The sequence below is a fragment of the Pseudorca crassidens genome, chromosome 19, assembly GCF_039906515.1.
Source record: "Pseudorca crassidens isolate mPseCra1 chromosome 19, mPseCra1.hap1, whole genome shotgun sequence".
NCBI classification, from domain to species: Eukaryota; Metazoa; Chordata; class Mammalia; order Artiodactyla; family Delphinidae; genus Pseudorca; species Pseudorca crassidens.
The window spans coordinates 37224424-37247422 of record NC_090314.1 but is presented as its reverse complement, the minus strand read 5'-3'; the positions used below and the strand labels follow the sequence as shown (position 1 = coordinate 37247422).

The following is a 22999-nucleotide window of genomic DNA, read 5'->3' as shown; positions in this document are numbered from 1 at the left end:
CCCTTACAACAATGCTAAGACAGTTGAAAATACAATACTGGTCAAAAGGCTATGTTCCAGGCTTCCCTGGTGGCGCAGCAGTTGAGAGTCTGCCTGCCGATGCAGGGGACATGGGTTCGTGCCCCGGTCCAGGAAGATCCCACATGCCGTGGAGCGGCTAGGCCCGTGAACCACAACTACTGAGCCTGCGCGTCTGTAGCTTGTGCTCCGCAGCAAGAGAGGTCGCGACAGTGAGAGGCCCGCGTACCGCAAAAAAAAAAAAAAAAAAGGCTATGTTCCTACTGCAATTACATAACTGAGTATAATTTTTGCTTTCTATCTCATATGTATGAGAAAAGTATATTATTTTACTTGTTAGGAATACACACACAGCTTTTAGAAAGGGTTTTACAGAAGTGCAAATGTCAAATTAGATTTTTTTTTTTAACTATTGGAAATAACTGTGAAGGACTTAATAAATGTGAAAACTTTAAAAGGCTGAAAAATCCACTTGCAGTGTTTCCACTTGCATAGGGAAATATGTAAACATCTATCATTCCAGGTATAAGGACTCAGGATACTAAGATAAACATAAAAATCTACCCTTTCAACTTAGCTTACCCCTGCCAGGATCACAAAGGCACTGGTGAGAAGTAGACATTCTGGGTGCATTTTCAAATCCTCAAACTGACACAAATATATAAGATGAGAAAAGTCTTCTAAATTGCAGTGCAACCTACAATTGTCTATCTTTTAATAAATTCTTCTAACACATACAGAACTGCCATGCAGTGCAGTTCTCTTGGACCTATAATTGTAACCTTCAGTCACATTTCTATAAACTTCCAAATTGGGAGTTTGAGGTACGAGCCACATGTTATTTAAACATTCAGATGAAGACATGGAAATGAAATTTACAAGGTGCAGTTGTCCCTTGGTATCTGTGGGGGACTAGTTCCAGGAGCCCCTGTGGATACCAAAATCCACAGATGCTCAAGTCCTTTACATTAAATGGTGCAGTACAATGAATACAGTCAGCCCTCCTTATCCGCAGATGCAAAACCCAAGGAGGACAGAAGGCCAACCGTATATCTTAAAATAAAACTAAATAAGAAATAACTACTGATTTTAAAATGCAACACATCATCATATAAAGACACCAATGACTGTAACCATCTGCTTCTCTTGATCACCAAACAAATGCTGAACATCTATCTGTGCTTAAAACAGTACAAAGTGGGTTTTTGTTGTTGTTGTTTTTTATTGGGGTACAGTTGTTTCACAATGTTGTGTTAGTTTCTACTATATAGTGAGTGAAATAGAGTTCCCTGTGCTATAGAGCAGGTTCTCATTAATTATCTATTTTATACATATTAGTGTATATATATCAATTCCGATCTCCCAATTCATCCCAACCCCCCAATGTTTTATTTTTTTAAAGATTCCTCCTGGGCTTCCCTGGTGGCACAGTGGTTGACAGTCCGCCTGCTGATGCAGGGGACACGGGTTCATGCCCCGGTCCGGGAGGATCCCACGTGCTGCAGAGCAGCTGGGCCCGTGAGGCGTGGCCGCTGAGCCTGCGCGTCCGGAGCCTGTGCTCCGCAGCGCGAGAGGCCACAGCAGTGAGAAGTCCACGTACAGCAAAAAAAAAAAAAAAAAAAAAAAAAATTCCTCCTCAAGAAATTTGCAATCTAGCGGGAAGATTAAATTAATAAACATAAAACAATACCATATGTATGTAAAAATATTAAAATAACAAGGATACAAATTAAGAGTCACAGGAATTCAAAAGTGGTAAGTGCTGGATAGTCCAGGAACATTCCAGAGAAGAAGGTACAATTTAGGCAAAGTCTAGAAGTCCAGAAAGATGGGTAGAATCAAATGAGAACAAACCCTTCATATTCTAGCCTCATCTTGCCTGTCCAACACTCTGTACAATATAAAATTATTAGAATAAATGAAAGCAAAGAAAATGTCACCCAGACAAATGACAGAAATATGAAATGAGGAGTACCAACCAATTAGCCCACATAATGCATACTGTAGAGAAGTTAAATTTTTTTAAGTAGGAGTATATATCAAAGTGTGGTAAATTATATGAAAAAAGGTTTCCAAAAATTGCATGGACTTTTGACATGACTTTCCCTTATTTTCTATTCATATCAGTAAGTATTTACCGTTTATGAGAAACGTGTCTCAGAACCAATCAAACCAATGCTCACCTGAAAAAAGTGGCACTCAAACTTAATCAAAGGTACTAATTATAACACAAATTAGAAATCTACTAGTCCTGGGACTTCCCTGGTGGTGCAGTGGTTAAGAATCTGCCTGCCAATGCAGGGGACACAGGTTCGAGCCCTGGTCCGGGAAGATCCCACAAGCCGCGGAGCAACTAAGTCCATGCACCACAACTACTGAGCCTGTGCGCCACATACTGAGCCCACACGGCCCAACTACTGAAGCTTGTGTGCCCTAGGGCCCGTGAGCCTCAACTACTGAGCCCACGCGCCACAACTACTGATGCCCGCGTGCTCTAGGGCCCATGTGCCACAACTACTGAGTCCACATGCTGCAACTACTGAAGCCCACACACCTAGAGCCCATGCTCCACAACAAGAGAAGCCACTGCAATGAGAAGCCCACGCACCGCAACGAAGGGTAGCCCACACTTGCCGCAACTAGAGAAAGCCCTAGCAGAGCAACGAAGCCAAAAAAATAAATTAAGAAAACAAACAAACAAAAAGACTCTGAGATCCCAATGCAGTGGGTCAGGATTCAATCCCTGGTCAGGAAACTAGATCCCACAGGCATGCCGCAACTAAGAGTTCGGAGGCCGAGACCTTCAAGATGGCGGAGGAGTAAGACCTGGAGATCACCTTCCTCCCCACAAATACATCAGAAATACATCTACATGTAGAACAACCCCTACAGAACACCTACTGAACGCTAGCAGAAGACCTCAGACTTCCCAAAAGGCAAGAAATTCCCCACGTACCTGGGTAGGGCAAAGGAAAAAAGAAAAACCAGAGACAAAAGAATAGGGACGGGACCTGCACCTCTGGGAGGTAGCTGTGAAGGAGGAAAAGTTTCCACACACTAGGAAGCCCCTTCACTGGCGGAGATGGTGGGTGGCGGGAGGGGAGGGGCAAGCTTCGGAGCCACGGAGGAGAGCTCAACAACAGAGGTTCAGAGGGCAAAGTGGAGAGATTCCCGCACAGAGGATCCGGGCCGACCAGGACCAGCACTCACCAGCCTGAGAGGCTTGTCTGCTTACGCTCCGGGGCGGGTGGGGGCTGGGAGCTGAGGCTCTGGCTTCGGAGGTCAGATCCCAGGGAGAGGACTGGAGTTGGCTGCGTGTACACAGCCTGAAGGGGGATAGTGCGCCACAGCTAGCCGGGAGGGAGTCCAGGAAAAAGTCTGGACCTGCCTAAGGGGCAAGAGATCATTGTTTTGGGGAGAGTGAAGAGAGGGGATTCAGAGCAACGCCTAAATGAGCTCCAGAGACGGGCGCAAACCGCGGCTATCAGCGCAGACCCCAGAGACGGACATGAAATGCTAAGGCTGCTCCTGCAACCACCAAGAAGCCGGTGTGCAAGCACAGGTCACTATCCACACCTCCCCTCCGGGAAGCCTGTGCAGCCCGCGCAGCCTGCCACTGCCAGGGTCCCGTGATCCACGGACAACTTCCCTGGGAGAACACACAGCACACCTCAGGCTGTTGCAACGTCATGTCTGCCTCTGCCGCCGCAGGCTCGCCCCGCAGTCTGTACCCCTCCCTCCCCATGGCCTGAGTGAGCCAGAGCCCCCGAATCAGCGACTCCTTTAACCCCATCCTGTCTCAGCGAAGAACAGTTGCCCTCAGGCAACCTACACGCAGAGGCGGGGCCAAATCCAAAGCTGAACCCCAGGAACTCCGCGGACAAAGAAGAGAAAGGGAAATCTCTCCCAGCAGCCTCGAGAGCAGTGGATTAAATCTCCACAATCAACTTGATGTACCCTGCATCTGTGGAATACCTGAATAGACAACGAATCATCCCAAAATTGAGGCGGTGGACTTTGCGAGCAACTGTAGACTTGGGGTCTGCTTTCTGCATCTAATTTGTTCCTGGCTTAATGTTCATCTTAGTTTAGTATTTAGAGTTTATTATCATTGGTAGATTTATGGATTTGGTTGCTCTCTTCCTCCTTTTTTTTTAATATATAGATATATATTTTTTTATTTTTCTCTTTTTGTGAGTGTGTATGTTTCTTTCTGTGATTCTGTCTGTATAGCTTTGCTTTTACCATTTGTCCTAGGGTTTTGTCCGTCTGTTTTTTTGGGGTTTGTTTTTGTTTTTTTTAGTATAGTTTTAGTGCTTGTTACCACTGGTGGATTTGTTTTTTGGTTTGGTTGCTCTCTTCTTTCTTTCTTTTTTTTCTTCCTTTTTAATTTTTTTATTTTTAAAAATTATTTTTTATTTTAATAACTTTATTTTATTTTATTTATTTTTTCTTTCTTTCTTCCTTTTTTTCTCCCTTTTCTTCTGAGCCGTGTGGCTGACAGGGTCTTGTTGCTCCGGCCGGGTGTCAGGCCTGTGCCTCTGAGGTGGGAGAGCCGAGTTCAGGACATTGGTCCAGCAGAGAGCTCCTGGCTCCATGTAATATCAAATGGCGAAAGCTCTCCTAGAGATCTCCATCTCAATGCTAAGACCCAGCTCCACTCAACGACCAGCAAGCTACTGTGCTGGACACCCGATGCCAAACAACTAGCAAGACAGGAACACAACCCCACCTATTAGCAGAGAGGCTGCCTAAAATCATAATAAGTTCACAGACACCCCAAAACATACTACTGGACACAGTCCTGCCCACCAGAAAGACAAGATCCAGCCTCACCCACCAGAACACAGGCACTAGTCCTCTCCACCAGGAAGCCTACACAACCCCCTGAACCAACCTTAGCCACTGGGGTCAGACACCAAAAACAACAGGAACTATGAACCTGCAGCCTGCGAAAAGGAGGCCCCAAACACAGTGAGTGAAGCAAAATGAGAAGACAGAGAAACACACAGCAGATGAAGGAGCAAGGTTAAAACCCACCAGACCAAACAAATGAAGAGGAAATAGGCAGTCTACCTGAAAAAGAATTCAGAATAATGATAGTAAAGATGATCCAAAATCTTGGAAATAGAAAGGAGAAAACACAAGAAATGTTTAACAAGGACCTAGAAGAACTAAAGAAAAAACAAACAATGATCAACAACACAATAAATGAAATTAAAATTCTCTAGAAGGAATCAATAGCAGAATAACTGAGGCAGAAGAATGGATAAGTGACCTGGAAGATAAAATACTGGATATAACTACAGCAGAACAGAATAAAGAAAAAAGAATGAAAAGAATTGAGCACAGTCTCAGAGACCTCTGGGACAACATTAAACGCACCAACATTCGAATTATATGGGTCCCAGAAGAAGAAGAGAAAAAGAAAGGGACTGAGAAAATATTTGAAGAGATTATAGCTGAAAACTTCCCTAATATGGGAAAGGAAATAGTCAATCAAGTCCAGGAAGTGCAGAAAGTCCCATACAGGATAAATCCAAGGAGAAACAAGCCAAGACAAATATTAATCAAACTATCAAAAATTAAATACAAAGAAAAAATATTAAAAGCAGCAAGGAAAAAACAACAAATAACATACTAATATATCCCCATAAGGTTAACAGCTGATCTTTCAGCAGAAACTCTGCAAGCCAGAAGGGAGTGGCAGGACATATTTAAAGTGATGAAAGGGAAAAAACTACAACCAAGATTACTCTACCCAGCAAGGATCTCATTCAAATTCATTGGAGAAATTAAAACCTTTACAGACAAGCAAAAGCTAAGAGAATTCAGCACCACCAAAGCAGCTTTACAACAAATGCTAAAGGAATTTCTCTAGGCAGGAAACACAAGAGAAGGAAAAGATCTGCAATAACAAACCCTAAACAATTAAGAAAATGGTAATAGGAACATACATGTCGACAATTACCTTAAATATAAATGGATTAAACGCTCCAACCAAAAGACACAGACTGGCTGAATGGATACAAAAACAAGACCCATATATATGCTGCCTACAAGAGACCCATTTCAACCTAGGGACACATACAAACTGAAAGTGAGGGGATGGAAAGAGATATTCCATGCAAATGGAAATCAAAGGAAAGCTGGAGCAGCACTTCTCATATCAGACAAAATAGACTTTAAAATAAAGACTGTTAAAAGAGACAAAGAAGGACGCTACATAATGATCAAGGGATCAATCCAAGAAGAAGATATAACAATTGTAAATATTTACGCACCCAACATAGGAGCACCTCAATACATAAGGCAAGTGCTAACAGCCATAAAAGGGGAAATCGACAGTAACACAATCACAGTAGGGGACTTTAACACATCACTTTCACCAATGGACAGATCATCCAAAATTAAAATAAATAAGGAAACACAAGCTTTAAATGATACATTAAACAAGATGGACTTAATTGATATTTATAGGACATTCCATCCAAAAAAACCCAGAACACACTTTCTTCTCAAGTGCTTATGGAACATTCTCCAGGACAGATCATATCTTGGGTCACAAATCAAGCCTTGGTAAATTTAAGAAAATTGAAATCGTATCAAGTATCTTTTGTGACCACAACGCTATGAGACTAGATATCAATTACAGGAAAAAAATCTGTAAAAAAATACCAACACATGGAGGCTAAACAATACACTACTAAATAACCAAAACACCACTGAAGAAATCAAACAGGAAATCAAAATACACCTAGAAACAAATGACAATGAAACACGACGACCCAAAACATATGGGATGCAGCAAAAGCAGTTCTAAGAGGGAAGTTTATAGCAATACAATCCTACCTCAAGAAACAAGAAACAACTCAAATAAAAAACCTAACCTTACACCTAATGCAATTAGAGAAAGAAGAACAAAAAAACCCCAAAGTTAGCAGAAGGAAAGAAATCATAAAGATCAGATCAGAAATAAATGAAAAAGGAATGAGGAAACAATAGCAAAGATCAAAAAAACTAAAAGCTGAATCTTTGAGAAGATAAACAAAAATTGATAAACCATTAGCCAGACACAACAAGAAAAAAAGGGAGAAGACTCAAATCAATAGAATTAGAAATGGAAAAGGAGAAGTAACAACTGACAATGCAGAAATACAAAGGATCATGAGAGATTACTACAAGCAACTCTATGCCAATAAAATGGACAACCTGGAAGAAATGGACAAATTCTTAGAAATGCACAACCTGCCAAGACTGAACCAGGAAGAAACAGAAAATATGAACAGACCAATCACAAGTAATGAAATAGAAACTGTGATTTTAAATCTTTTAACAAACAGAAGTCCAGGACCAGACGGCTTCACAGGTGATTTCTATCAAATATGTAGAGAAGAGCCAACACCTATCCTTCTCAAACTCTTCCAAAATATAGCAGAGGGAGGAACACTCCCAAACTCATTCTACAAGGCCACCGTCACCCTGATACCAAAACCAGACAAAGATGTCACAAAGAAAGAAAACTAAAGGCCAATATCACTGATGAACATAAATGCAAAAATCCTCAACAAAATATTAGCAAACAGAACCCAACAGCACATTAAAAGGATCATACACCATGATCAAGCGGGGTTTATCCCAGGAATGCAAGGATTCTTCAATATACGCAAATCAATCAATGTGATACACCATATTAACAAACTGAAGGAGAAAAACCATACGATCATATCAATAGATGCAGAAAAAGCTTTCGACAAAATTCAACACCCATTTATGATAAAAACCCTCCAGAAAGTAGGCATAGAGGGAACCTACCTCAGCATAATAAAGGCCATATATGACAAACCCACAGCCAACATCATCCTCAATGGTGAAAAACTGAAAACATTTCCACTAAGATCAGGAACAAGACAAGGTTGTCCACTCTCACCACTATTATTCAACATAGTTGGAAATTTTAGCCACAGCAATCAGAAAAGAAAAAGAAATGAAAGGAATCCACATCAGAAAAGAAGAAGTAAAGCTGTCACTGTTTGCAGATGACATGATAATATACATAGAGAATCCTAAAGATGCTACCAGAAAACTACTACAGCTAATCAACGAATTTGGTAAAGTAGCAGGATACAAAATTAATGCACAGAAATCTCTTGCATTGCTATAATGATGAAAAATCTGAAAGAGAAATTAAGAAAACACTCCCATTTACCATTGCAACAAAAAGAATAAAATACCTAGGAATAAACCTACCTAAGGAGACAAAAGACCTGTATGCAGAAAACTATAAGACACTGATGAAAGAAATTAAAGATAATACAAACAGATGGAGAGATATACCATGTTCTTGGATTGGAAGAATCAACATTGTGAAAATGACTCTACTACCCAAAGTAATCTACAGATTCAATGCAATCCCTATCAAACTACCAATGGCATTTATTACAGAACTACAACAAAAAATTTCACAATTTGTATGGAAACACAAAAGATTCCGAAGAGCCAAAGCAATCTTGAGAAAGAAAAACGGAGCTGGAGGAATCAGGCTCCCAGACTCCTGACTATACTACAAAGCTACAGTAATCAAGACAGTATGGTACTGGAACAAAATCAGAAATATAGATCAATGGAACAGGATAGAAAGCCCTGAGATAAACCCACACACATATGGTCACCTTATTTTTGATAAAGGAGGCAAGAATATACAATGGAGAAAAGACAGCCTCTTCAATAAGTAGTGCTGGGAAAACTGGACACTACATGTAAAAGAATGAAATTAGAACACTCCCTAACACCGTACACAAAAATAAACTCAAAATGGATTAAAGACCTAAATGTTAGGCCAGACACTATAAAGCTTTTAGAGGAAAACATAGGTAGAACACTCTATGACATAAATCACAGCAAGATCCTTTTTGACCCACCTCCTAGAGAAATGGAAATAAAAACAAAAATAAACAAGGAAACCATAAACAAGACGAAAGACAACCCTCAGAATGGGAGAAAATATTTGCAAATTAAGCAAGTGACAAAGGATTAATCTCCAAAACATACAAGCAATTCATGCAGCTCAATATCAAAAAAAGAAACAACCCATTCCAAAAATGGGCAGAAGACCTAAATAGACATTTCTCCAAAGAAGATATACAAATTGCCAACAAACACATGAAAGAATGCTCAACATCATTAATTATTAGAGAAATGCAAATCAAAACTACAATGAGATATCATCTCACACCGGTCAGAATGGCCATCATCAAAAAATCTACAAACAATAAATGCTGGAGAGGGTGTGGAGAAAAGAGAACCCTCTTGCACTGTTGGTGGGAATGTAAATTGATATAGCCACTATGGAAAACAGTATGGAGGTTCCTTAAAAAACTAAAAATAGAACTACCATATTACCCAGCAATCCCACTGCTGGGCATATACCCTGAGAAAACCATAATTCAGAAAGAGACATGGACCACAATGTTCATTGCAGCTCTATTTACAACAGCCAGGACAGGGAAGCAACCTAAGTGTCCATCGACAGATGAATGGATAAAGAAGATGTGGCACATATATATACAATGGAATATTACTCAACCATAAAGAAATGAAATTGAGTTATTTGTAGTGAGGTGGATGGACCTAGAGTCTGTCATACAGAGTGAAGTAAGTCAGAAAGAGAAAAACAAATACCATATGCCAACACATATATATGAAACCTAAAAAACAAACAAACAAAAAGGTTCTGATGAACCTAGGATCGGGACAGGAATAAAGACACAGATGTAGAGAATGGACTTGAGGACACAGGGAGGGGCAAGGGTAAGCTGGGATGAAGTGAGAGAGTGGCATGGACGTATATACACTACCAAATGTAAAATAGATAGCTCTTGGGAACCAGCCGCATAGCACAGGGAGATCAGCTCGGTGCTTTGTGACCACCTAGAGGGGTGGGATAGGGAGGGTGGGAGGGAGATGCAAGAGGGAGGAGATATGGGGATATATGTATATATATATATATATAGCTGATTCACTTTGTTATGAAGCAGAAACTAACACACCATTGTAAAGCAATTATACTCCAATAAAGATTTTTTAGAAAACTAAAAATTAAAAAAAAAAAGTTCGCATGCCACAACTAAGGAGCCCACGAGCCCCCACTAAGGAACCAGCGAACCACAACCAAGGAGCCCGCAAGCCGCAACGAATGAGCCACCTGCCACAACTAAGACCTGGCGCAACCGAATAAATTAAATAAATATTTTTAAAAGAAATCTACTACTCCTTGCATATAAGGTCATGTTTCTGTTTTCCTTCGTATCTTCTACAGAGTGCTTTGTGGATTCATGTAATTTTAGTTTAGGCCAGTTTTTAACCCAATTTTAAATGTTTATATTCCTGGAACATTTAAATAGTTGCATAAATGTCATGAAACAACCATAATTTATCCTGTAAAAATACAATTTACCAGATTATTACTACTAGCTTTATTCTGTGAGCTTTCTCCTTTATTCAAAAGGCACTAAGTTGTCCCATTCATTCAGTCAACATTTTAATAAGCCCTACCAGGCACCTTCTAGACCCCAGAGCTCTCATTCTGAAGGATTTCAGAACTCAACATAAAGTAGAGGAGACAGCCAATTAAACCAGCAGCTATAATGCAGCAGAATAACTACTATAATAAAAGTATATTACAGCAGGAGAGAAAGTAGGAGCAATATCAGGGAAGGCTTCTAAAAGGACTTGATGCCTGCGTTTAGTTTTGATGGATGAGGATCTAGTAAGGCAGATAGTTCAGGGAGAAAGATGCATGTAAATTCATTGATGAGCATGTACTTCATGCCAGCCTCTATGTCAGCTTCTAGAAATGAAAATAATACATTGACGCTAATTCAAGATACTAGTAATCGTCTCAAGAATTTACTTCATAGAGAAAAGGCTTAAAATTTGGTCTTAAAAATGAGTTCACACTCAATTTTTTTTAATGAGTTCACTGTGCACAAAAAAGTAAATATTGCATGATTCTATTCATACGAGACTCAAAAATAAGCAAAACTAATCTACAGTGATAGAAGTCAAAACAATGGTTACCTCTGAAGGGCAGTATCAACTGGGAGAGGTTAGGAGGGAACCTACTGGGGCAGTGGGAATGTTCTTTATCTTGGTTTTGCATGGTGGTTACTTGGGTACATACCTAAAATTTCATCAAGCTGTACAGTGAGATTTTGTTGTATGTAAGTAATGAAGGGAGGCATTCCCAGATCTAGGAAGCAGCATTTTCAAAGGCACAGAGTATTCAGACAAGGACCAAATCACAGAAGCTACCAGGGCTTGCCATGCTAAAAAGACTGACTTCAAACCATGTGTACCTTCCACTGAAAGGCACTTGAGTAAAATGACCAGATATACATTTCAGAAAGACTATTCCAGATGTATAATGGATTGGAGGGGTACGAGACTAATAGTCCAGGGGACAGATGAAGCCCTTTTCTAAAGCAATAACTTTAAAGGTGGAGAAAAAACAGAAGATAATAAGAAGGTAGCACCAAAAGGACACTGTGACTGATTAAATGTGAACAGAGGAAAGAAAGAGTCTCAACTGATGACTAGGTTTCTGGCTTGGGCCCGAAGTTGCATTTAGTTTTGGACTCTACTTAAATAATATAAGAAACATGCTCCACTCAAAATGGAACATTTTTCTATGAGATGTTATTCATTGCCAAGTGTTCATTCAGTTGATGTCCTATTTTCCTTTATTATTTAAATATATTTGCTTGGGACTTCCCTGGGTGGTGCAGTGGTTAGAAATCTGCCTGCCAATGCAGGGGACACGGGTTCGAGCACTGGTCCTGGAAGATCCCACATGCCGCGGCGCAACTAAGCCCGTGCGCCACAACTACTGAGCCTGCACTCTGAAGCCTAAGAGCCACAACTACTGAGGTCCATGCACCTAGAGCCCGTGCTCCGCAACGGGAGAGGCCAGCGCAATGAGAAGCCCGCACACTAGCCCCCACTCGCCACAACTAGAGAGGGCCCACGCGCAGCAACGAAGACCCAACACAGCTATAAATAAAAATTTTAAAAAATAAATATATTTGCTTGGCAATCATCTGTCAACTTCAATTTGAATCTCCATGGTACCAGCGATGTGACAATATAAAATGTTTCCACCATTAGGTAATTGCTCCTTACTACACCTCTAAGCCTACAAAGAATAAGCAATTTGTCCCTCCATAATCAGCTGTAAAGAAGTATTCTCAAGTCAGCATCTCTGACAAAATGAATAACTTCTGATCTATAAAATTCTATACAGTGAAGGATTTCATTTATAGATGCTTACATAAACTAAAGAATCTCTAAACCAAATTTATTAATCAAACAACTGTTCCAAACCCACCACAGCTTCCTACCACAGCTACTCACCAACAGATTCCAAAACCAACTTTAAAGCAGAGCCAAAAATGACATAATAACATGCCTAATACAACTAACTTTTTAAAAGCAAAAGATGCATTTAAATACATATATACTATAGATAAGAAAACATGAGTTTTAAGCCTCTGGGCATACACACATGAGCACACACACATATCCGAACCAATTTTCCTCTAAAAATTCAATCTGGTTTTTAGAAAAGATTGCTTTGATATGTAATTCACTCATTCAACAAATATGTATTGATTAGCTAATGTGTGACAGGCACTGTGCAAGTGCTAGGAATACAGCAGTGAGTAAGACACGCCCCCACCCTCATGGAGTTTTATACCCTAGTGGTATATGATCCTGAAAACTGTATTCTGGGGCAATGTCTTCCTCCTACCCCAGTCTCTAAGTGAACACTGCAGTGAATCTGCCCTGAGCCTTAAATTAAGATCCACATGACTGAAGATTAAGTATAAGGATTATTAAAAAGGAACTTCAAAATAATTAGTTGGTAAAAACATAGAAGGCCTCTCGGAAATTAAAAAGTAGAGATATAAGAATTATTTTTAAAAAAGCACCAGACTGGGGACTTCCCTGATGGTCCAGTGGTTAAGACTCTGTGCTTCCACTGCAGGGGGCACAGGTTCGATCCCTGTCCACTGCCCGGAGGGCGGGTTCGATCCCTGGTCAGGGAACCAAGATCCCGCAAGCTGCGCAGTGGTGTCCCACCAAAATGGAAGAGTAAATCAAGAAAGAGGAAACAAAGAATACAGACAACAGGATCCAACACAGGACAGCGAAGGAAATCCCCAGAATAATGGTGAGGAAGATCCCAGGATGGCAGCCATGCTTTAAGCACAAAGGCAAAAGGTACAGATTGGAGCAGGCCAGAAAGTTCCAGGAAAAGTTTTTTCTAATATGGTGAACTGAGTGAACACCTGATGTATATTAACATATGGAGTAGGGACTTCCCTGGTGGCGCAGTGGTTGAGAATCCACCTGCCAATGCAGGCGACACAGTTTCGATCCCTGGCCTGGGAAGATCGCACATGTCGCGGAGCAACTAAGCCCCTGAGCAACTAAGCCCCTGAACCACAACTGCTGAGCCCTCAACCTAGAGCCTGTGAGACACAACTACTGAGCCTGCGTGCCATAACCACTGAAGCCCGCGTGTCTAGAGCCCGTGCTCCTCAACAAGAGAAGCCACGACAATGAGAAGCCCACGCACAGCAACGAAGAAGAGCCCCCGCTCGTCGCAACTAGAGAAAGCCCACGTGCAGCAAAAAGACCCAATGCAGCCAAAAATAAATAAAATAAATTTTTTAATTTTTTAAAAAATAAAAAAAATAAATCGCTTCAAAAAAATCACTTCATGAGCAAAATTATTAAATATTATATATTACTGAAAGACATTCTTAAGAGTTCATAAACATAATACTTACCTCCATACTAGTCTCTCAATGACTACTCAGGACTTTACATTATTAGGTATGAACTTAAATATCTGAACTAAACACACAAAATTACATATTACTTTTAAGGCTCCCAGGTTCTTAACTATGATTCAAAACCTTTAGCAATTTTTTTCAAAGATTTTTAAAGCTGATGAAAGGAAAAGAAATTCTGAGATGGATTGCTCAGTATACTCAATCCCTGTCAATACTCCACTCTTTACCCCCCAACCTCACAAACATTATGCAGTTCTCCAAATCTTCTCTCCATCATTTGTATATTCACCCAGTCATGCAATATTTGCTGAGCACAAAATACACCAGGCACTGAACCTATCTTGGCACTGGGGATTCAGCATCATGACTGATGATAAACATGATAATCACAAATTATGAACTATACAGAATAGTGCAATACTGACAGAAGACCACTTCATATAAGATGATAAGAAAAGGCCAAGCTGAGGCAACCAGAGTTAGGACTTCAGGTACGAAGAATGAGCCAGATATGTGAAAATTTGTAAACAGCCTTTCCCGACTGAGAGGAAAACAGCCCGAGAAGAAAGGAATGACAGGATCTGATTTGAATTTTAAGATTACACTGGCCGCTGTGTGAAACTGGGAAACCACTGCATGGTATCTTAGCAAGAGATGATGGCAGCTGGGACTAGAGTAGTAGCAGTGAAGATGAGAAGTCAACAGACTGGACTGGATACCAAACTACATGACTAGGCAACAGACTCAAACTGGGGATAAGAGGTTAGGTCAGATAGTGAAAGAGAGGAACTAAGGATGTCTATAGATTTTTGGCTTTACCCACTGTGTTGGAATAGTGGTGCCATTTACTGTCACGGGAAAGACTAGGAGAGGCCTACCTTGATAGAAGGGCCTTTTCACGATGCAATCTCTATAAACTCTTTTACAAGTCATTAGGAAAAGGCAAGACACCACAGCAAACCTTGAAAGTTTTTTCTGCAAGGGGTAAGATGCTAAGACATTCTAACTTTACAGAAATGAAAGAGGAGAACTTCATTTTAGCAAAGATAGTATAGTAAAACCTCATTTTAGCATAGATTTGCTCTTAATGCAGTCCAGTATCAAGGACTCCAACAACCATCAATTTTCCTGAACCTTGTTCACAAGATAGTGATGAACTTGGGATTCCTCTAAAGTAAAAAGAGCCTTATGTTAATATTAAATCCCTAATGAAAAGGGGTGACAAGGGAAAGCCTTTATCTTTGAACAGATGGGTCTTCTAACAGACAGGTCTTTGACTATAACAGTAAATACCATAAAGCTAGTTTTATCAGGCTTTTGGGTCAGTAATTAACTATCCACCTCTGACCTCCAAGAGCTCTTTATTATTAGAAGAAAGGAAAGAGGCTGAGTGGGTGGCTCAATTTAAACATAAATATCATGAAGCCCAAAAGGTAAAAGCAGAAGCATAAACAAGCCCTGAAAAGAGAAGCAATGCTTTCTGGAAACAGTATGGAAAGAACTGTCATCAACAAGGACCTATTGTATAGCACAGGGAACTCTACTCAATATTCTGTAATAACCTTAATGGGAAAAGAATCTGAAAAAGAACAGATATATGTATATGTATAACTGAATCACTTTGCTGTACACCCGAAACTAACACATTGTAAATCAACTATACTCCAATAAAAAATAAAAATTTTTTAATAATTTTTTAAAAGTTTAAAGATATTTTAAAAAAAAACAACTGTCAGTCCCATCTTAGCCTTCTCAGTACTACTATCAAACCACCAACTTTTAATTTATAAATAAAAACCTCTTCACCTCTGCAGCTGTTTAACATTGGAGCTTCTAAACTCTCAGCATTAATCTCTAGTGCTCCAAAAACAGATTTTCTATAGCTACAGCAACAATAATAATCATTTCCCTAACTTTTCCTGGGACCTATCATAAAATCAAGTGCCAAAATTCTTCCCTGTCTCCTGAGAAAACACCTGGCTATTGGTTGGTCACCACATTCCCAAGTCTAAGTGACTTAGACATCTTTCTGGAAGGCAACCCTGAATGCTGTCACTGTGAAGTCTCACTAACCAAGCACAAAGACAAACAATGAACAACAAACAACAGCTGTCCAGTTTGGTAAATGGGGAGGCCATTAACCATCAAGTGATGTCACCTCATTCTGCTCATTCCCCCCCATATCCAGGGTTCATTGGTGTATTTATCTCTTCTTTGTCACTGACACTTCATATGGAGTGTCAAACTGGAGATTATGAAGAATAGAACCTTTGTAACTACTTAGGTGACTACATATAAGCAGACTAATTTAAAATTGCCCTGTTTTCCTCCTTTACATATAATAACAGCTGGCGAGGCATACTTGAAAAAGGCTTGACCCAAACCTACCATTCCACACTAATGCTAGAGTGTTCACTCGTAAATTTAGCAAATTTAGATGAAGGCAAATCAGTGCTTTAATAAAAGAGAATAGTGCATCCCAGAAGGTACCAACTGTGAAATTCAATTTCCATTTATACAATGATATTTTATACTAAACCAGCTAACATCACATCATAGGTAGTATAATACTAATGAAATTTTAATATTAATACTACAAAACATGGAGAATAAAATCTTGGTTGGGGAGTCAATGTTTTAGAGCATGTTAGGGTTGGTGGATAAGCAAAATGAAAAGTTCTGAAATCCTCAACTATTACATGCCTAATTATTCCACTAGCAAACACAACAACCTTTAAGTGACTAGGAAATTAAATTCTTTAATAAACAATTAATTGAGCACATACTATGAAATAAGTATGGTGATAGGGCACTTCCAGATCACCAAATACTCCCACACACACTCCGCATTCCTACAGTACTCCCTTCTATAGCACTGGAGCACTTAATATACTGCATGTTAATCATTTATAAATTAAATACATATATACTACATTTTGAAAATATTATGCCCATTAATCAAAAAAACACAAAAAAAGAATCTTAACATAGAAGTTCTAATATTTTATTCCCACTTGCCATGGACAGTCCTACACACACCTTACAATATATACTGTACACTTCAGTGGAGATCATCGACCCAGGCTATAGGAGAGGGGTCTTAGTCATCTCTGTTTCTTCAGTGTCTAAGTCATAGACAGCTCAGTAAAAATTTGCTGAATGTATGAGCAAACAGACACTTGAAAAAGTGAATCCACAACATAACTTTTTGACATCAGCCAGCTGCTTAGTCTAATACAAGTGCCAAATTCTACTTAAAGAAAGGGATTAGAAGAAATTTACCTACTGTATTTTATTACTACAATTTAAAAGCTAAGGACAATTTTAATTCAGCTAATTCTTAATTTAAAAAAAAAAGCCTTATAATTCTGTTTCCAGAATGATGCAAGGAAGGAAGAGAGGAGCAGGAAGAAAGAATTAAAGAACTGGAGAAGATTTTTTAAGGTTTCTTGAGAGTTCTGAAATGCTCTAAACTGCAATTCCTTTCATTCAATGTTTTTTTATTGCTATGTTCCAAGCACTTAGAATACATTTTTAGAAATACACAGCCACAAACTTAAGATGCAATAAGGAAATGAAGTAAAGAGATGAAGAACTTAGATGCTAAAATTCTCACTATCCATAAAGTACAGTAATACTGTACTTTAGAAAATACATGCAATTGAACCAGAGTCAAGCCTTCAAAGGAAAGCTTGTGTTCTATTTAAGAAAGATAGATACAAGCCAAAAGTAAAAGCTACCACTAATACATCTCCCTTAAAGAAAAAAAAAAAAGTTAAGGTATATTTTAAGGAAATTATTTTTATTAAACTGATATACAGTGTAGCTAAAATAGTATGCAAAACCAATCTTTCTAATTTCTAGAGCTTCTGAAATGTAAATGAGAAGTCACTAGCCTGCCCTTTCAGTAGGAGTTACCTGTCACATAACACTCCATTTCCAAGGCCCCATTTTGCAAGATAAACTGCTTGTAACTCCATATTTGTAGGTGGCAATAAGTACTTGATATTTTTTTAATACTGTCTAATTGTGGTTAGGCATTATTTAGTGCTCAGTACTTTTAAGTAGGTATTTCAGTATTTTTAAGTACTTTTAAGTACTTTTAAGTAGGTATTTCTTAAGCAGGTATTTAAGTAGGTATACTTCAGTACTTTTAAGTAGGTATTCCAAGCAAGTAGGTATTTCAGTAGTTTATCAAGCTTGCTTTTTACTTGTACAATGATTCATATAACACACAATGTGTATTTGTCCAATCCTTTGCTCCTTCCCATTCACCTTATACAATATAAGCAAGCAGCTAAGACTAAGGATGGAAGGTCCAGTACCTATTTACATTATTCACATGCCCCAAAAAAGTTCTCAAACTATTTTCTAGCTCTATCAAAAGCTTTATTAATTCCTTCTATAACCTTACTAAAAAAAATTCTATATCAAAATCTGACATTTACTAGCGTAAACAGTATCATATTCAAAAGAACTACCCACTTTATAAAAGAAAAAGCTGCTGGTTTACATTTAGAAATGCTATGTTATCAATTTGCTTCTCTTTCTTGCCTTAGTTTTCCTCTGCAGCAAAAATGATAAAACAAATTCATTCAAACAACAGTTAAATAAGGTTTTAACAAATATTTTGCTACCTCTTCAAATATATGCTTTAAAATTCAACAAGCAGACACTTCCTAACAAATTGAACAAATACCTTCGGTCAAATCACTTTAAAATACACCAACTATTAATTTCGTTTATATTTACAAAGGTAGAATATTAGTTTTATATGAAAGTAGGCAGGCTAGAGTTGGATAAAAGTTTAATTTCAGAATTCCTTAATGCCAGCTAAAACACCCTCAAACTTAAGAAGCTAAACACTTCTAAACCTTGAAGCTGAAATCAGTTTGACTGATGTCCTCTTTCATGCCATGTAAGCCATTGTCTAATTGAGGCCAGACCTGTCAGGTTCAACAGCATCCCAGAAATGACTAGCCTTCTAGAGCTGGAAACACATCAAGAATTTGGAATATTTCTCATATTGAAGAAAGGAAAAAAGTTCAAGTGAGATTGTCCCTAAGAACAATCAGCATTCTGTTCCACATGGAAAAAAAAAAAAAAGACCTAAAAAGCATATTTTTGTTATTCTGGTCAGTCCACAAGAATATATCAAAATTCTGTATCTATTTTCAGGTGATGGCCCACTGAACTTACCCCTTTCCTTCCTACACATGAACAAGAGTTCACTATTAAATTCTCATTTTGAATGCCTGTCTTGTAATCTAGATTTTTTATTTTATATCTTTAGCTACTAAAACCATCACCTGGAGCACGGCTGGTTTCTTGACTTAGAAACCTGTTACCAATAATGCCTAGCACCTAAGCTGCTTAATGTTTTTCACTTCTTACCAAGAAAATCCATTAAATGTAGAAAAGAAATAAATACAAGCGCGCGCGCGCGCACACACACACACACACACACACACACACACACACACACACAGAAATCCCAGTCATGAAAAATTAAGTCACATTCTGGCCATAAACCGTGCAATTGACACTTCGAGTTAGCGTGTGCCTTAGTGATCACGGACAGCGGTATCAGAGTAAGTGATAGGGGGTTGGAGGTGGTTGACAACATACAGTGCTACAGAGCCAATAAGCAGCAGGCTAGGATTGACAGCAAGGCCGGTCTCTAAAGGGAGCTATAACACAATATCAGAATGCTGGATTTCCGAATGCCATTTTATGGGGAAGGAGGGGATGAGAACTGGGGATCAAGTGCAATGAAAGGCTCTGACCAATGTTTGAGGCGATGAAACCGAAGACAAGGTCTTCTGGCAACACCAGCTGTCCAGTCTCATCTCACCTCAAACACAACTCAATTTCAGGTCGTTCTTATCAAAGTCAGCTGCTCAAAGGGTGAGGGGGTGGCAGGCAGGGGATGGTGACAGCCCCCAAGAGACTGCCAAAAGCCCTTGGAAAAGGGAGAGACACTACAATTGGAAGGGGCTTGAAGGGGCTTCTACTTCGCAAAAGGAGGGCTTTGCAGGCGCCTCCCGTCTCCCTTTCCAGCCGGGGTTGTTAGGTAGGAGGTTAGGATGTTGCTGGAGGGTTTATGAAGGAGTGATAGGAGAAAATGGCAGTAAAGGATGAGGGGGGCTGGAAGGGCTGGTGCCACCCAAGAAAAGGTGGGAGGAGGGACTTCCCTGGACACATCCAGGATAACAACGCCACCACAGAGCAAGGGCAGTGCCCTGCTAGCGCCTGACACCCCTCTCTCTGGGAAAGCTTCGCCCCCGTCCACACGATCCCAATCCCCAAACACTGCTCCCACCCGACCCTTCTCCCCCACGCTATCCCCATCGTGGCCTCCTTTCCCTTCCGCCTCAGGCCCCACGCCCTCAAGCTCCCCTCCCCTTCCCCGGTCACCCACCCTCAGGGCAGCCCGTCGCCGGCCTCCCCGGCAGCTCGCCCAGACCCCTCCCCCCTCACCTCTCCTCAGCGCCTCCTCGTAGCTGAGGAATCCGATCCGTGACTCCTTGGCGCCCATGCTCCCCTCATTCCCTCGGCTGGGGGTCGGAGCCCGATCTCGCCCCCACCCCCCTCCCGCCTTCTCCTCGGCGTCCCGGGCAGACGGTGTTGGCGTCCCCCGGCCTCCTCCTCCCCCACACTAACAAGTGCGGCTTCTGCCCCGGCGGCTCCTCCCGGCCGCCGCCACCGCCTCCATGCCGAATCACGTGACCCGCTCCCACCCCGCCCCCTTCCCCTCCCTCTTACTCCGCCCTTCTCCTCTCTCCTCCCCTCCCTTTCCTTCCCTCCTCACGCCCTCTTCCCTCCCCCGCCTCCCGCCTGCCCCGCCGAGGGTCACCTGACCCAATGGCCGGGGATTGTTCCGGGTAATGGCCGCCAGGGACCACCCACCCCGCCCCGCCGCGCGCAGGGGCGTAGGGGCGGAGCCAGACCTCGCGCGTAACGCATCATCGCCACCTTCCGGCCAATCCGAAGCCGCGAGGCCCAGGAGCCTCCGCCCGCCTGGGGGGCAGGGACTTCCGGGGCGGTCGAGGCAGTCCTCCCGCCCACACGTTCTGGCGCTCGCTGGGCGGGGTCGGAGCCCTTGCCTGGGCCCAGACGCATCTTAAAAGAGAAATGAAATCTTAGGGTGCCGAGGTCCTAGTGGTGCGGTTCATGAGAGAAAGGAGCGGGCAGACGGTGCATTCCTAACGTTAAGGGCATTTTTGATTGGGAGGGAGCTGTGAAAGGAAAGGAGACTCTCAAGGATTTCATGTCACCAGAGAATTCTTTATCCTAGTGGGGCGATCCTTAAGGAAAGCGAATGTTGTGACAAAGTTGAGATCTTCCTTTTCGCGTTACCCCATCCCCCATCCCCCATCCCAGTTGACGCTAGATTTCCTTTCACATACGCCCAGCCAGCCTGCCCTGGGCGCACCTCCTGCTCTGAGCCTGCTTCGTGTACACAGACTTTGGAAGCTGTTAATGCAAAGGCTTAGCTTGCTGATCTGCAAGAGTTGCTCCCTGCCAGAAATGTGGGAGTTACAAGACTGATAACAGCGTTTCTTACGCTTTTTTTAATTATTATTTTTTTAATTGTGGTAAGGTATAAGAGAATTGGCCATGCCAACCATTTTTAAATATCTCAAGGGCAGAATTATACAGTACTTCCCTTTTTGTGAATGGCTTATTTCACTTAGCATAATGTCCTCAAGTTTTGTCCGTGTTGCAGCACAATATCAGAATTTCCCAGGTTTACCATATGACCCAGCAATTCCACTTGTGAAATTATACCCAAAAGAATTGAAAACAGGGACAGGAACAGATATTTATACATCTGTGTTGATAGAATATGATTCACAGTAAGCAAAAGGTAGAAGCAATTCGTCCATCGACAGATGAATAAATAAATACAGTATATGCGTACAATGGAATACATTCAGTTCCTTGCTTTTTTTAATTCAGTTTGCTTTCATTAGTCTTCACCCTGAAAGCCACAGCATCAAACTTCTGGATAAGGAAACACAACCATTTATTTGAAAAATAAGCATTTGGATTAGATTAGACTCAGGGTGCTACTTAGGTAATTGAGGGGCAGCAAAAGGATTTTTAGTTCCTAAAGCCAACATATGTCCTAAAGCCAACTATATGTCCTGCTAGAGAGAGAAGGTAATAACTCTTTTCTCTACTCATCTTTCCTGGCAGACTAGATCAGTGGCGTGGCATTAGTCACAGTGCTGCCCTTTCCAGTTCACAGTGAGGTAGTTAATTTTAAGGCCTCAGATTAGTTTCACTACTAAAAGGCCATGAATAAGGGGGTTGGGAATGTACTTCAAAGCCTTTAATTTCCGGGTGATTAGTTCGGCATAGACATAAGTCTCCAGACAAAACAACTCAGTCATCTTCAGCCTGCAGTTAGATTATAGTAATTAATGGGAAGTGAATCTTAAGAAAGGGCTCAGCTGTGGAGAAAGGACCCTCAAGAGTTTAATTGCAAAATGCCTTGGCATTATTACTGTCCTAAATAATCAGTACCTAGAGGCGACCTTGCTGTACGAAGGACAGACCTGGGTGATGATCTACCCTCTTGATTTACAGTAGAATTGGAAGCAAATTGTTTTATCTCTTTGTAGTACTTGCCCCGCTTGAAAGGTGGGATTGGGTTGGAATTAATCTATCTCATGAAATAGTAAATCATTACAAAGTACTCAGGAAAGAATAGAAGATAAACTATATAATGAAAGATTTAAGAGCAGTACTAATACACAGGAACTTTTAAGATTTCCTCCTTGGTTTTAGGCCCAGCTTCCCCTAGAGCCATAAAAAAATTCACCCCATCACAGAGTTTACCATGGATTAAGCACAACTCAAAATTATGGGTTGAGGTAGAAAACTAGGAAATACTATTTCTCCCTTGTCTAAGTTAAATTAAGCATATTATTGAAGGCAGTGAAGCAGATAGTTATGTCTGATGAGAATTTTAAATGTTAAGCTGGGATTAAAACCTGCCTTTCGGTTTGTATTACACGGTGTCAGGCAGTCAAATGTTAAACATCCCTCTATAACTTAAAATTGATATAGCACTTAAGTTTGATGATGTAGAAAATCTAAAGCCTACCTGTCAT

The 22999-nt window shown here is 40.7% G+C and overlaps 1 protein-coding gene across 2 annotated transcripts in view; it reads right to left on the bottom strand.

Annotated features, from left to right (window-relative positions):
* Positions 1 to 20578, bottom strand: part of USP32 (ubiquitin specific peptidase 32) — a 197982-nt gene extending 177404 nt beyond the window's left edge. Inside the window, exon 1 of one of the 2 annotated variants that reach the window (XM_067714913.1) lies at positions 20358 to 20578. In XM_067714913.1, coding sequence (XP_067571014.1) covers positions 20358 to 20415 — 58 coding nt within the window. In that variant the 5' untranslated portion in view covers positions 20416 to 20578. The remainder of the gene's footprint in view (positions 1 to 20357) is intronic. The other variant, XM_067714914.1, reaches the window with a different exon arrangement.
* Between the last annotated feature and the right edge of the window lie 2421 nt (positions 20579 to 22999).